This window comes from Saccharomyces eubayanus, chromosome XIV (assembly GCF_001298625.1).
Source record: "Saccharomyces eubayanus strain FM1318 chromosome XIV, whole genome shotgun sequence".
Lineage (NCBI taxonomy): Eukaryota > Fungi > Ascomycota > Saccharomycetes > Saccharomycetales > Saccharomycetaceae > Saccharomyces > Saccharomyces eubayanus.
The window spans coordinates 699,441-713,900 of NC_030973.1; the positions used below are offsets into that span (position 1 = coordinate 699,441).

At 41.2% G+C, this 14,460-nt stretch overlaps 8 protein-coding genes across 8 annotated transcripts; 5 read left to right on the top strand and 3 right to left on the bottom strand.

Moving 5' to 3' along the window:
- AGA1 (Aga1p) lies at nucleotides 1-1,436 on the top strand (the record flags this gene model as incomplete). Its single annotated transcript, XM_018367789.1, has 1 exon — nucleotides 1-1,436. A coding segment is annotated over one exon (1,436 nt), but the record flags the coding sequence as incomplete, so codon positions are not given.
- A 265-nt stretch (nucleotides 1,437-1,701) lies between these two features.
- Nucleotides 1,702-3,171, top strand: PET494 (Pet494p; the record flags this gene model as incomplete). Its single annotated transcript, XM_018367790.1, has 1 exon — nucleotides 1,702-3,171. The coding sequence occupies one exon, from the start codon at nucleotides 1,702-1,704 to the stop codon at nucleotides 3,169-3,171; it is 1,470 nt and encodes a 489-aa protein (XP_018219914.1).
- Nucleotides 3,172-3,356: 185 nt separating this feature from the next.
- Nucleotides 3,357-3,764, top strand: TRM112 (RNA methylation protein TRM112; the record flags this gene model as incomplete). Its single annotated transcript, XM_018367791.1, has 1 exon — nucleotides 3,357-3,764. The coding sequence occupies one exon, from the start codon at nucleotides 3,357-3,359 to the stop codon at nucleotides 3,762-3,764; it is 408 nt and encodes a 135-aa protein (XP_018219915.1).
- Nucleotides 3,765-4,084: 320 nt separating this feature from the next.
- FPK1 (serine/threonine protein kinase FPK1) lies at nucleotides 4,085-6,778 on the top strand (the record flags this gene model as incomplete). The annotated part of the gene is made up of 1 exon (XM_018367792.1): nucleotides 4,085-6,778. One exon carries the CDS (start codon nucleotides 4,085-4,087, stop codon nucleotides 6,776-6,778), a length of 2,694 nt encoding a protein of 897 aa, XP_018219916.1.
- Nucleotides 6,779-7,202: 424 nt separating this feature from the next.
- Nucleotides 7,203-8,384, top strand: DI49_4781 (putative aminophospholipid translocase regulatory protein; the record flags this gene model as incomplete). Its single annotated transcript, XM_018367793.1, has 1 exon — nucleotides 7,203-8,384. The coding sequence occupies one exon, from the start codon at nucleotides 7,203-7,205 to the stop codon at nucleotides 8,382-8,384; it is 1,182 nt and encodes a 393-aa protein (XP_018219917.1).
- A 212-nt stretch (nucleotides 8,385-8,596) lies between these two features.
- On the bottom strand, nucleotides 8,597-9,226 carry MSO1 (Mso1p; the record flags this gene model as incomplete). Its single annotated transcript, XM_018367794.1, has 1 exon — nucleotides 8,597-9,226. The coding sequence occupies one exon, from the start codon at nucleotides 9,224-9,226 to the stop codon at nucleotides 8,597-8,599; it is 630 nt and encodes a 209-aa protein (XP_018219918.1).
- Nucleotides 9,227-9,630: 404 nt separating this feature from the next.
- Nucleotides 9,631-10,971, bottom strand: LYS9 (saccharopine dehydrogenase (NADP+, L-glutamate-forming); the record flags this gene model as incomplete). The annotated part of the gene is made up of 1 exon (XM_018367795.1): nucleotides 9,631-10,971. One exon carries the CDS (start codon nucleotides 10,969-10,971, stop codon nucleotides 9,631-9,633), a length of 1,341 nt encoding a protein of 446 aa, XP_018219919.1.
- Nucleotides 10,972-12,311: 1,340 nt separating this feature from the next.
- Nucleotides 12,312-13,856, bottom strand: BRE5 (Bre5p; the record flags this gene model as incomplete). Its single annotated transcript, XM_018367796.1, has 1 exon — nucleotides 12,312-13,856. One exon carries the CDS (start codon nucleotides 13,854-13,856, stop codon nucleotides 12,312-12,314), a length of 1,545 nt encoding a protein of 514 aa, XP_018219920.1.
- Nucleotides 13,857-14,460: the final 604 nt, after the last annotated feature.

Consider the following 14,460-nt stretch of genomic DNA (forward strand, 5'->3'; position numbering starts at 1 on the left):
CTTCTACCAGTTCAACTTCTACCAGTTCAACTTCTACCAGTTCAACTTCTACCAGTTCTACCCCTAGTAGCTCTGCTCTTTCTTTGGTAAAGTCATCGTCATCGTTATCACCATCATCATCATCTACAAGCTCCTCGGTATCTCCGCCACCTTCTTCAACTACCTCCACAACATCAACATCTACATCCTCATATGCTCCATCCACGCAATCTTCCTCCATCGTTTCGACCTCATCGCCTGTTGTCATTCCTTCTACCACTTCCTCAACAGTCGAGGAAACCACCACTACTCAAAGTTCATCTACCCATACCAGCGAATTGGCCACCACAACCTCTTCCGAGGCTCCATCGCTTTCTATGTCCACATATTTCACAACTATCAGTGGTGTTACTACTATGTACACAACATGGTGCCCTTACTCCTCTGAATCTCAAACCGCTACATTAACTGGGACCCATGACACAACTACGACTGGCATTGAGACTTGCACTCATGAAACCTGTTTGGCGACATCTTCTCAGACTACAAATTCCGTAGTATCTTCCACGATCACACCTACAACAAGCGATGTTGCTTCTACAGCTACCTCATCATCTGAATGTTCTACGTGCACTGAAAAATTAGAATCGACATCGTCTGAAAAACCAACATCAGCAATTTCTTCTGAGCAAGACACCACATCCACAGAAATTACTGCAAGCTCGACAACTTCTTCAGGAGAAGATTTCAATAAACACGCTACCGGTAAATATTACCCAACTTCATCCAATACCGTATCTGGATCGTCCATCAGAAGCCAAACGACAATTTCGCCAAGCATTGGTTCAAGCTCTCAAGAACAATTGACGTCTTCATCATCGACATCTTCTCCATCTTCATCTACACCTTCTCCATCTTCATCTACATCGACGTCTCTTTCTTCATCTACATCGACGTCTCCATTTTCTCCATCTTCATCGACATTTACCCCACTACCATCTATTTCAATGTCGTCTGCTTCTACAAAAACACTATCCTCGACCAGTTCATTATCGCCATATAGTTCTTCGCCATCGTCAACTGATGAACAACCCTCAACCGCTACACCATCTGTGACTCCATCAACTAGCACTGAACTGACATCGACTGCTAAACCAGCCATTTCTTCATCATCCTCTGTACCAACGACTACTACGTCATCCACCTCCACATCCTTGGCTGCTACATCATCATCATCGACATCATCATCATCATCCGCCTCCTCTTCATCACAGTCATTTGTATCACCATCCTCCGTTACTACAGCATCGGAATTTTCCAGTTCAATTTCTGTGCAGTACCAAACTTCTTCAGTGGTAACAATCAGCCAATACATGGGTAGCGGTTCACAAAATGGTTTACCATTGAATAACATTTTCTTTGCCGTCATTGCCGTTGCTTTCAACGCAATTATCTAATAATATCAAAATATAAATATATCTATATACACACATATGTACGGAAACAATCCAAACGAAAACTATATCATAATAGAATACTTCTCGGTGTTGCATGCTTACTGTTACTTTAAGCTTATTACTATCTTCTTTTAATGCGGACTAGCGACATTACGCGGGGAGATGCATCCAATGGTAAATTGCAAAATAAAGGACGGTATAACGCAAAGGATAACAAACTCTGCCTCGAGACCACAAGACTACCAAGCAAGCGTGTGAATTCACGATGCACTTGAAGAAGGGGAAGAGAAGCATTGGCACGGTATGGCGACTTTTATGGAAGCGACTTTATTCGGTACATTACAAGACAAATACATACTCGACCAGAAGTAGGAAGAAGTTAGTGACGAACTTTACGAGGGTGAACGGGCTTTTACTGAGCTGTAACGGTGATACATTCCCCTACATGCGCACGCTGTGGAGGTATTTCAATGCACCTGGCAATTTGATGTTCGTCACAACCAATATCATCACATTCACGGGCATTGTCGCCTATAATACGATGGTGACTGTGAGTAATGAAAGGGTCTTCGAGGAGCAGATGATAGCAGCACAGATGAGCCTCGCGAAACAGAAAGAAGAGCTTGAAACCAGAGCTCTCGATTTCCCCGCAAATCACGAACAGATAAAAGAAGCAGATGATGCTAACTGCGAGCAGCCAGCGATCGAGCGTAGCGGGGAAGACCGATCGGTTAAACAGCAGAATGAACAGCTAGACTCTCCCATAAGACACTATAGTCTAACAGACTTGGTGCTGAACAAAGAGGCAAGAGTCGCAGATTATGACTCGCAGCGTGTGAAGGCATCTCTATTCCATATGCTATACGCTTACATGCTATACCGAGATACTATACAGCCAAACAGTGACTCTCCAAATCATAACAGTGAGGAGTGGCGTCATGAAGTAGAGCTTTTGACTAGGGACAAACGGCTACAGGGTGCCCACCAAAGGATAGACGTGTTCTACGACCTATGGAACAACCAATTAGACAAGATAGTGACGTCGCCTGAGAAGGTACAGAATTTCCAACTGCCGAATTGGTCCAAATACCCAACCCTATTAAAATTCATATGCACCGAACTCCACAACAACGAATTGACGACGCTGGATGAATTCAAACAGTTCTATGGTAAGGTACGATCGAACGAGGTGAAGAAGTTACTGGGGCTCTGGCTTTACGACCACTCCTTCCTTTTCCCTCGCAACATTTACGATAACAAAAACCAAGAGGTCTTCTATGACACTTTGATCAGCGACTCCATGCAAGACAACAAGATATTCCAGAAATACTCCTCCATAGTAATGAACCCAGATAACGAACGGACCCAGCTGTTCTTTCCCAACATTTACGCTCAGCCCGTCAACAAACCAATCCCGAGTATATCTCTGGAAACCTACACGCGGCTGCTGAGAGGGTACATCACCCTGCAGGAAACCAACTGCAAATACGACTACAACGACAATATATTCAAACTGATCAGCATCCTCAAAATGAACTGCTTCCTACAGCATGACAAGAAGATACGCACGGGTGCCAGCGTCAGAATCCTTCTGCCGAGAGATGAAGACCGCTCCCCAGTCCTCAACACCATCCCACAGGCAGAAAAGAAAACTTGCTACCAGATTCTAAGCAAGAACAGAGACATCCTTGCACTGCTGAAACGGATATCCGACATCCAAATAGACTCTTCTTAATATAAACCATGTAAATATGTACTTCTCTCTTATACTCATCACGTCCCACGACGCCTTACCAGATTTTTTGGTAAATTTTTCATCGATGAGCTCTAAAGCGAAGCTACTTTACTATAACTAGTGCCATTGAGGTATTCCACCACCCCCTACAGCACCACACACCACGCCCCGCTAGTTTACATAGGATGAAGTTCTTAACAACCAACTTTCTGAAATGCCCCGTCAAGGCTTGTGACACCAGCAACGACAACTTCCCGCTACAGTTCGACGGCGGTAAGTGCCAACTGGTGCAGGACGAGTCCATCGAGTTCAACCCGGAGTTTATGCTGAATATCATCGACCGTGTGGACTGGGCCGCACTGCTCAAGGTTGCTGGCGAACTGGGCAGCGTCACCTTGCCCTCCAAAAAACCCACCTTCCCATGTAGCGTCCCGGAACTCACCGAAGTCGGCATGGCAGTTCTAAACGATCTGCACGTCATGCTGCTGCAAACGTCCATCACCGAGGGTGAGATGAAGTGCAGGAACTGCGGCCACATCTACTACATCAAGAACGGCATCCCCAACTTGCTGCTACCCCCACACTTGGTATAAACAGAACGCAACCTCTGTACCGGAACACACAACACCAGCAACACCAGCGACATCACTATGTACACTGATATATACCTAGCCTCACATACGTATTGCACCACTCATGTAGCACAAGCAAATTAGACTGAATCATTACCACCACAGTTTCCATTTGAGCCTTCCCGTCGCGCGTGATTTGAAGATGTAGTTTCCAAGAGCTTTAATGAACGAGATATTCTCCTGTTTTAAGTGACTAAAACTTGCATAAGGTACAGCTATATCGCTAGTTTGAAGGTTCAGGGGCCTTAAAAGTAGCATCATAAGGATAACAACGAGTAAACATGGCTGGTCATCACCACGAACACGGGCATGAGCTTCAGCATGAGCACGAACAAGAACATGAGCATGATTTCCTTCAACGGCCTCCCACTGGATCAGAGAGGACTAGAAGCATATCGTTTTCTAAATTACTGACGCGGTCGTGGAAACGGAGTGGCAGCTCCTCCAATAACGTGAGTGCATCGAGTGTGAACTTGTACGGTGACGCAGGGGAGACCTCCAAAGAATCGGATCACAATAACAGTGGCTCAGACGGTCAGTCTTCACGATTTTCTAAGTTGAAAAGTATGTTCCAATCCGGTAACAACAGCAAAAATGCTAGTGCCCATAACAGCAGTCAGAGCAGTATGGAAGGTGATTCCACGTCATCTTCATCCAAACTGAGGTACGTCAAGCCCATAGCTTCTCCAGCAAATGCTCCTTCGCCATCTCCGCCCCTTTCTCCCACCATTCCAGAAAAGGACATTTTGCAGACACCCAGAATGGTGCATATAGATGAACACGAGCACGAACGTGAACATTCGTGTGGCGGGTCCCCAATTCTGCTCTCATCACCTTCTTTAAGTCCCACTATCGCTAGGGCCGGAACTGGAAGAAAAAGATCTCCCTCCACTCCAATAATGCCCAGCCACAACTCAAATGATAATAGCGGCAGCTCTGCTGCAAGACCAAATAACCACCGACACCACTCGAGTTCTCAGGGGTTTTCTTCTAATAACCCGTTTAGAGAAAGAACAGGCACGGTGCGTGGGAGTAACCCATATTTTGCATACCAAGGCCTACCAACACACGCCTTGTCCTCTCATGAACTAGATGAAGGCCCTCAGTCATACCCGAATGCTGGCGGCATTCATTTTTTATCTACGCCCACCTCAAAGGCAAACTCTTTGACAAACGGTAGGAACTTAAGTAACTTGTCATTAAACGAAATCAAAGAAAATGAAGAAATGCAACAATTCAGTAATGAAGATTCCTTTTTTCACGATATTCCCAAAGACGTGTCCTTGAAAGATACTTTGAATGGCTCCCCCATCAGAGATTGTTCAAAGAGCCCAGAAATTGCCCAATCGTTTCCGTCGATTGTTGTGGGGTACAGCAATGAGTTTGGCGAAGATAGCGACAAAGATGATGGCAATGAAGGGAGAGAACAAAAGATGAAGACCAAGAGCAAATCCAAACATACTTCACTCACTAAGCCAAATGGGAAATCAGCCCACCCAAGAACAAAGGTACCCCTAAGAAGAGCAGCATCAGAGCCCAATGGTTTACCACTAGTGTCTCCCGCATCGGCACCCTCTTCTACTTCGGCACCGAAGAAGCCGGATTCCTTCAAAATAAACGATAATAGTCTTGGTGGGTCGGCGCATCCTTCAAATTTTCTTTTCCCTCAAGAACCACCTCCGAAGATTTCAGATTTACAAGAGCCAAGAAGATCTCGACGTTTAAGAACCAAGTCATTTAGCAACAAGTTTCAAGACATCATGGTTGGGCCACAATCTTTTGAAAAAATTAGATTACTAGGTCAAGGTGATGTAGGTAAAGTGTTTTTGGTAAGAGAGAAAAAAACGAACAGAGTTTATGCTTTGAAAGTTTTAAGTAAAGACGAAATGATCAAAAGAAACAAAATCAAACGTGTTCTTACAGAACAAGAAATTCTCGCCACAAGTAATCATCCGTTTATCGTCACACTATACCATTCATTTCAATCTGAAGATTACTTGTACCTTTGTATGGAATACTGCATGGGTGGGGAATTTTTCAGAGCTTTACAAACAAGAGAAACCAAATGCATCTGTGAAGAGGATGCAAAGTTTTATGCTAGTGAAGTGACAGCGGCACTAGAATATTTGCACCTGCTAGGGTTTATATATAGAGATTTGAAACCTGAAAACATCCTACTGCATCAGTCTGGTCACATAATGCTTTCTGACTTTGATCTATCTATCCAAGCCAAAGATTCCAAAATCCCTGTTGCGAAGGGTTCCGCACAATCAACCCTTGTTGATACCAAAATCTGTTCAGATGGTTTCAGGACCAACTCCTTCGTGGGTACTGAAGAATATATTGCCCCTGAAGTCATAAGGGGCAATGGCCATACTGCCGCAGTGGACTGGTGGACGCTAGGGATATTGGTCTATGAAATGCTATTCGGCTTCACTCCATTTAAGGGCGATAATACAAATGAGACCTTTACGAATATTTTGAAAAACGAAGTCAGTTTTCCAAATAACAACGAAATTTCAAGAACTTGTAAAGACTTAATCAAAAAATTGCTAACCAAAAACGAATCCAAAAGATTAGGTTGTAAAATGGGTGCAGCCGACGTGAAGAAACATCCTTTCTTCAAGAAAGTACAGTGGTCTCTATTGAGAAATCAAGAGCCACCTCTCATCCCAGTGCTATCCGAAGACGGTTATGACTTTGCCAAACTGTCATCTAACAAGAAAAGACAAACCAGTCAAGATATCCATAAGCATCTCGATGAACAGGAAAAAAACATGTTTGAAGAACGTGTCGAGTACGATGACGAAGTCTCGGAGGATGACCCGTTCCACGATTTTAACTCAATGAGTTTAATGGAACAAGATAACAATTCAATGATTTATGGTAATAGCAATTCTTATGGGAAAATCGCATACACTCCAAACTCCAACAGATCAAGGAGTAACAGTCATAGAACTTTTTTCAAACGGTAAAGGGCTCTAACATATACATATCGGTTCTTTTCTTCTCCTCTTTCCCTCTTTCCCTCTCATTTATTCATTTATCATTTAACGAACTCTATTTCTTTCAAAATCAAAATCAAAATCTACGTAACGTTAGTTTTTCTGTTTCTTTTCCTTTTTCACCTTCTCTGTCAATTGGTCAGTAGTGTGTAACTTAAATATATCATATATCCCTGTTTCAATCTCTTGGCACTCTGTGGAAACCTCTGATGAAGCACTGCCCATCTTTGTTCAAGTGGACTAATTTTCTTTTCCACTTATTCTCTTACTATTTTCGACGCGCTACTCAAGAAACAATGGAAGGATGGCATATTGTGCCACTAACGAGCAAATACAGAGAAAGAAAGTACCAGAGTAATCAGAATAGAACCAAGGCCCAAGCTTTTTATGCAATATGGGGCTGATATCGAGGTGGAAAAAGAAGAGACAGCTGTCCAGCAAGCACAAGGCTCAAAAATCAAGAAAACCCGCGAACACATCGTTTAGACAACAGCGACTTAGAGCGTGGCAGCCCATCCTGTCACCACAGAGCGTGCTACCGTTGCTTATCATAATGGCATGCGTCTTTGCACCCATCGGTATCGGGCTGGTGGTCAGCACGATAAGCGTCCAGAGGTTGGTGGTAAACTACACTGAATGTGATGCATTAGCATCAGCCACGCATTTTGAGACGATCCCTTCCAAATACGTGGATTATCGCTTTAGTAAGAAAGTTACAACCAAACCTCAATGGATGGTACTCACAGATGCTAAGTCGGGCAATCAAACTTGTCGAATACAGTTTGAGATTCCACACCATATTAAGAAATCTACTTATGTTTACTATCAGTTGACTAACTTCAACCAAAACCATAGGGAATATGTAGAGTCCTTTGATTTGGATCAATTAAAGGGGAAGGCGTTGATTGGTGATGCTCTAGATCCCAATTGTGACCCTTTCAGGACCGCAAACAACAAGACGGTTTTTCCCTGCGGACTAATAGCCAATTCGATGTTCAATGACACATTTTATACAACATTTACGGGTGTTAATGGCACTCCAGATTACCTACTTACCAAGGAGGGTATCGCGTGGAATACAGATCGTCACAGATACGCAAAGACCGAATATAATGCATCTGATGTTGTACCGCCTCCAAATTGGGCTAAAAAATTCCCCGACGGCTATACGGATGAGAATATCCCTAACTTGCAAGATTGGGAGGAGTTTAAAGTATGGATGAGAACTGCTGCATTACCTAACTTTTATAAGCTGGCGATGAAGAATGAGACTAATGGAATAGGTAAGGGTGTCTACATTGCTGATATAGAATTAAACTACCCGGTAACATCTTTTTATGGAACAAAGTCCTTTGTACTGACCACTAACAGCATCATCGGTGCGGGGAACRAAGCACTAGGAGTTGTGTATTTAATTGTTGCTGGGATTGCCACTCTTTTTGCCATTCTGTTCCTGATAAAAGTCATATTTAAGCCAAGACCTATGCACGATCATAGTTATCTAAATTTTGGTACTGACGATACCCAATTTGAAGAAAATAGTATTACGAGTATTCCACTAAGAGAAATTTTGTGATCACGGTACTGTCTATTCTCAAGTACTGCATTTGACCTAGTGTCAAGAAAAAAAACGTTGTAATTATATATGTATATACAAGACAGGTAACGGGATACATGTGCATCTCATTGTTTTCCTTTTGTATTTTATATCAAATCTCATTCATTACATATAGATACCTATATTCATTAAATTTTTCTCAACCCGTTTCACTTCAAAAATATTGCTGATTAAAACCCATAATCATTATTGCGCCTCTTTAGTCTATCCTTCATTGCCATAACCCCACCATTTGATTCTGGTGGCGGCGTTGGAGTATTGGAAGTGTTAAAACTTCCCGATGTTTTACTCCGACCTAAGCTTGCTCTAAATTCTTGGCCTGCAGAAGGTTTAGAGGGTCGCGATACAGCCCTTCTCGGTGCTGAGCCAGAAGAACTTGCTGTGTTGTTATAAATGTTCTGAAAGGATTTGCTTGCAGGTGTATATTCCGGCACGCTCCCACTCGACGCAGGAGGATCCATGGGGTTTTCAGAAGAAGGTTTCCTTCTGCTGGAGAAGGACGATGAGAAATTATGAGAATTTTGCTTTTTCATATCGTGCTTCACTTGCGTATCTAATATTTTGCGCTCATTAGGTAGTTCTTCTTTCTCCCCTAACCAGCCTGGGAATCCCTGGAAGGGGTGCTGATTTTGATAGAATTTGACCAGTCCCTTATGGACCAGGGTTGAATTTGCTGTGTCACCATCTTTCTCTGTCTTAATGGATAAATGTGACAATGATGTAGATAACGATTTGGTTGATGTTTTGAACTTGTTCCAAAATCGCCCGGAGCCTTCCTGGGATTGTGACACTTGACTCATTATGTGCGTAGATTGTTGATTGAGCTAGTAGTTGACCTTGATGTCGTTCTGATTAGCGTTTCACTTTTGCACCTTTCGATAGTGTAATAACCTTTAAAAGTGAAAAATTCCAAGAACCCTTTTACGAGCTCATTTGGTACGTATTATTATTATTGCCCAAATGATAAGATCCACCGCAATCCTACTGCCAGGCTCACCAGGGCTGTTGTCTCATCTACTCCCAACCAGAGACACACATTGTGGCATGTTGTCTAGTCCAAAAGTTACTTATAAGTTGTATTCTTATGTACCACCTTGAATTTTTTCGTTTTTTAATGTTTCTTTATAAAAGTATGTAATACAAAAAAGAGATTATAAAATGTCGTTAATATACGCATAGCAAAACTTTTGATAATTCTTTTTGTTTAAGCCACCGTTTTTTCCTTTAGATAAATACCATACTTGTCCTTTAGTTCCTTCATGATTGGGTCGTTGATCTCTGGCGAGTATGGTGCTATTAGACCTGGACCTTTGATTGTACCATCTAGGACAAACTTAGTTGCAATGGCCACAGGATAACCCACGGTTGCAGCCATGGAACTGTAGCCACCGACCTTCCCGTAATCGACTAAAGTAGCTGTTCTGGTTTCGGTAGTTCCGTCAGCCCATTCAATGCCGAATTTATGCTGTAGTACGACCATGTCTCTTTCACCTTCTTCATATTGCATTAATTCTTCCAGACGTGCACAAAGAGTGTCTAGAGGGTTACCTCTTGGAGTGGTCTTTGCATCGGAGAACAAGCCTAACCAAGCAAATCCAGATAGGATTCTAGCTCTGTCTTCAYCATCTTTCCAGTTGGTCTTTGAGTCAATGGAGGCAACCAAATCTTCTCTAGAAGCAGACTTGGCACCCAAATATTGTCTCAAAGCTTCGTTCCATGCAATTGGCTTACTGAAAATCTCATTAGCATCGTCCTTCAACATACCCATGTCAACTAAAGCCTTAACGAACTCTGGGAAACCTTGGAATCTCAAAGTTCCTCTGATAACGGTTTCAGCTTCAGGAATATGATATAGCTCTTTGAAAAGTGTAGAATCTCTATTTGGGTAACAGACAAACGCATAACCAGGGTAGATGAAGTAAGGTTTAGCAGTAGCCATCAAATCTTCCGAAGAGATGGTCTCAATCTCACCGTCTTTCCAGTATTTGGCTGAGTTTCTCAAGGCTAATAACACACCTCTAGAAGACCATGAGAACTTGTATCCCAATGGGTTATCAGAATCTTCAGGAGCTGGCAACCCACCACAGTACGACAAAAATGACTTCAACTTACCACCAGCTCTGTGAACCTCATCTATAGTCTTTACCGCATACAAATGGTCGATACCAGGGTCCAACCCTATTTCGTTCATGACAGTGATACCTGCCTTATTGATTTCAGGTTCCAATTCTTTCAATGCAGGGGAGATGTAAGACGAGGTGACGACGTCGGTCTTAGTTCTGATGGCACTTCTTACCACATTTGGATGGAAAATATAAGGAATCAATGAGATGACGACATCGTTGTCAGCCAAAACCTTATCTAAAGCAGCATCATCGGTAACGTCCAAAGAAATAGCCTTGGAGCCAGAGGCCTTGGCCAAAGATTGTGCATTGGCTAGTGTTCTGCATGCGACGGTGACACTAATGTCATTGCTAGCTGCTAATGTGTCGATGACTGGTTGCGCAACAAAACCAGATCCCAGCAATAAAACGTTCTTACCCATATTCAAGTACACAATTTCTACTTATACTCAATTGTCTTGACGCTTATTACTGTTACTGAAGAACACCTCCTACTTATTACTACCAAGACCCCACCATTTATATATGATTCACCAGGTTAAATTCCATACTGTTGTATCATCATTGTTTTGATAATTCCGTTGGAAATTTCCAAGACCCTTATTATGGCCTTTAATTTCCATTACAAAGCGAGTTTTTCCAGTGGAATTTCAAGTCTACACTATGAGTAATCATTTGATCACCAACTTGGGCAATACTAACCATCCCAGTATACGCTTCGCTGTGGTGGGCTGGAAAAGAAACAACTGCTCTTACACAATCCTCGCCTGGGGTGATCTCGTGTGCGGTTGCCCTTAACAGTCTTACTATCTTTCCATCGAGCCTGGTGGAAATCATGGGAATGATGATCCTTCAAACAAAGAATCGTCATTCTACGGACAGCTTAGATACAGTATGGGATCCCTTGCATCGTTGACTGGCACAGAGTAGAGTAGAGCACCTTTCGTGAGAGTTAATTGGTTCACCTCTTAGCAGTCTCAGCCCTAATGAAAAAATTAAAAATGATTTCGAGCTTTTCTCCGCGACTTTTCCAAAAATCGGTATAAAAGCAGCTTGAAAATCAACTTTCAATCTTGGTGGTTTCCTTAGCTCTCTTATTTTTTGTTAAGATTTACTTTCTTGTTTTTTTAAATAGTCATGGGAATTTATCTCCATGACTATGCCATTTCTAGGTAGTCTATGGTAAACAGCTCCCGTAAATTATCCACACGTTTGTTGTCTTAATCGACAGCAACACAGAGTAAGAAGAAGCAAAAGATTTATTTCTTTTCTCCATCTTTTTTTTATTTTGAAGGCGTGTAACATCTTTTGCTTGTACGTTGCTCGATTTCATGGGCTTTGAATTGGTAGTCATAAAAATAATTCTAATTATCTTCTATTTTAATTATGTACATAAATGTCATCAGTTAACTACAAATGAGCTATCTATCAATATGCTTTTTGATTCACTAGTTTAAGCTTGTTCTTTCCCCCCTTCTTTCCGTTTCTTAGCACAAAAAACTGTGCCATGTATCTATCCATCACGTTAGATTATTTATTTGCCTTTCTTTCGTCTTTTTTTTCCTATATCTAATGGCTAATCTACACTATGTCTTCTTATTCGTTCACACAACATCCAAATACATTATTGCTAATCATACAAGTTTTTGTTGGTTTTTTAGTTTTAATTTACAATTTTTTTGGGGTTTTCTGGTAATTGTTTTATGATTTTTTTTTTTAGAATTTTCTCTTAGTATTTTTTTCTCTGGAATTCTTGATAAAATCATTCCTTCCTTTTGAGCGGCTGCTTTCTATGAGGACGCACTCCATTTGGAAACACGCTAGGTGAGTTATTGCCGGTGGGTTTCTTTACTGTTTTTCTTTCTAGACAAACTTCGATACCGTCTATCAGTTTCTTCTTCTTCTCTAGAGCATCGGTCTGACTCTTTTGCGTCTCGAAATCGACAACAGCAAAGTTATCTGCTGCCGTTATTCTCATGACTTTTCCAAACTCTTTTTCTAGAGCACTCCTCAATTTCTCCTCTCTCAAACCACTTGTTCCCCTAATATAGATTGGATAAAATCCGTCTTTATTAACAGTGCTGAAGACTGGTTTTTTCTTGTTCTTGCTACTACTAGCATTGTCTCTGCGGTTTCCCATTTCAAATTTTCTTTCACTTGGTTTCTTCGTTAGAGTTTCAGGTCTGATGTATTCAACTGTACTATTATTCTTGCTGATCCTGTCGGAATTCTCAGTCATTAATTTTGAGGCCCAGGTCATTTTTGGTGGGTTTGCAACAGGTTCTGGAGAGGGTGAGAGTGCTGGAACACTACCGTTGGATTCTTTAGTTTCGGAAGAATGAGGCTCTATTGGTTTGCCTTCGGTTTCTGATTCTTGTACAATTTCTTGTACCGTTATTTCTTCATTATCGACTTTACTGTTGGGAAGTGGGGTTTTGCTTATAATCTCAGAGGCTTCTTTAGCCTTAATTGGCAATGCCTTAGTTGGTACTGCCTTCTTTTCAGACTTTGGTGGCTTTTCGTCTGGTTTAACAATGGTTTCTTGCAGTAGAAGTTCGTTCTGCTTGTCAATTCCTTTCGCCTCACATACGACACCCTCCGCGTGATTTTTGGATTCTTTAACAGCAGATAAATCTTGAGATTGATTGTGATCAGCAATTGGCTTTTCCTGGTTCAATGGTTTAGGCTCTACGATCGGTTCTTTGGAAATTTCCTTTTTAGCCTTTGGTTTCGTTACCTCCGGAGAATTTTCCTTCTCCTTCTCTTTATCAACCTTCAAGTCCTGCCTTATTTTCTCTCCTTCATCTACAGTTGTTGCGGAGCTGTCTTTTTCAGGTTGGGGCAAATAATCCTCTCTTTGAAGATACGGCTTGAAAGAGCTGGGAATAAATCTGATAATATCATTGGTAATATCAAATGTAGAGCCACTGCTGGATGGTAGTAAGATAAAAGTTTGACAAAACTTGTAAACTGGAGTTCCCGTCCAAAACATTTCACCAGTAGCTATAATCAAGATGCTTTTGTGCAGATGTCCAGTGTACTGGAAATCGATGGTATCCAATTTGAGTTTTAAGCTCCGAACTTTGTTATCATTTCTGGAGAAAAATTTATTGATGTTTTCCCGTCCAGTAACTTTTACCGTTGGAAGAACATCATCTTTTTCGTTCGTTGATTTAGATTGATAATTGGTATGCGTCAGTTCGGCTGTACTAGCGTAGAAATATGCCAATTTAGATGGGTCAGTTCTCATTCTTTCATAATAGTTTTGTAAAAATGCAAAACATATGTCTTGTACCGTGGCGACCATTTTCTCTATGTGATTGGTGCTTTTGTTTGGGATTGAGAAATTCAAATGCAACTATTTTACGGTAAAGAAATAATACACTCTTGTAAAAAAAATATGCGACGGTTTTTTGTATTCTTCGTATTCCTTTTCTCTCTTAAAAAATTAAAGAAAAGAGATATATCAGTAAGGTAGGTTATCAACAGGTTTCTGTAAAGTAATTGATTATTTGAATATTTGAAAAAGGAAGAGATCTGAACGAAGTAATAAAACAAAAATGGAAAGGTAATTAATTAAATGAGCAAAAATGAATTAAAATGTAAGGAAAAAACACAACCTGAGGAAGCGAACAGAGAAAGATTAAAATGTGCGGAAAAACAAACAACTAAAACAGCTTTTTATTGTTTCTCTTTGTTTGTAGCAGTATATCACTAGCGCAAAGTAGAGAACTAAAACCGTTGGTCGTAATCTTCTTTTCTTCCAAAAAGTATCTTATATCAAGTACTTATCACTTGTAAAGTATAAGTTTTACAAATCAAACGTAAACCGTTCTTTAAAAACGATAGAAATGAGAAAAAAAAATTAGTTTGTTTAACGTCCACTGATTACGATAAAAACTTTTGCACTA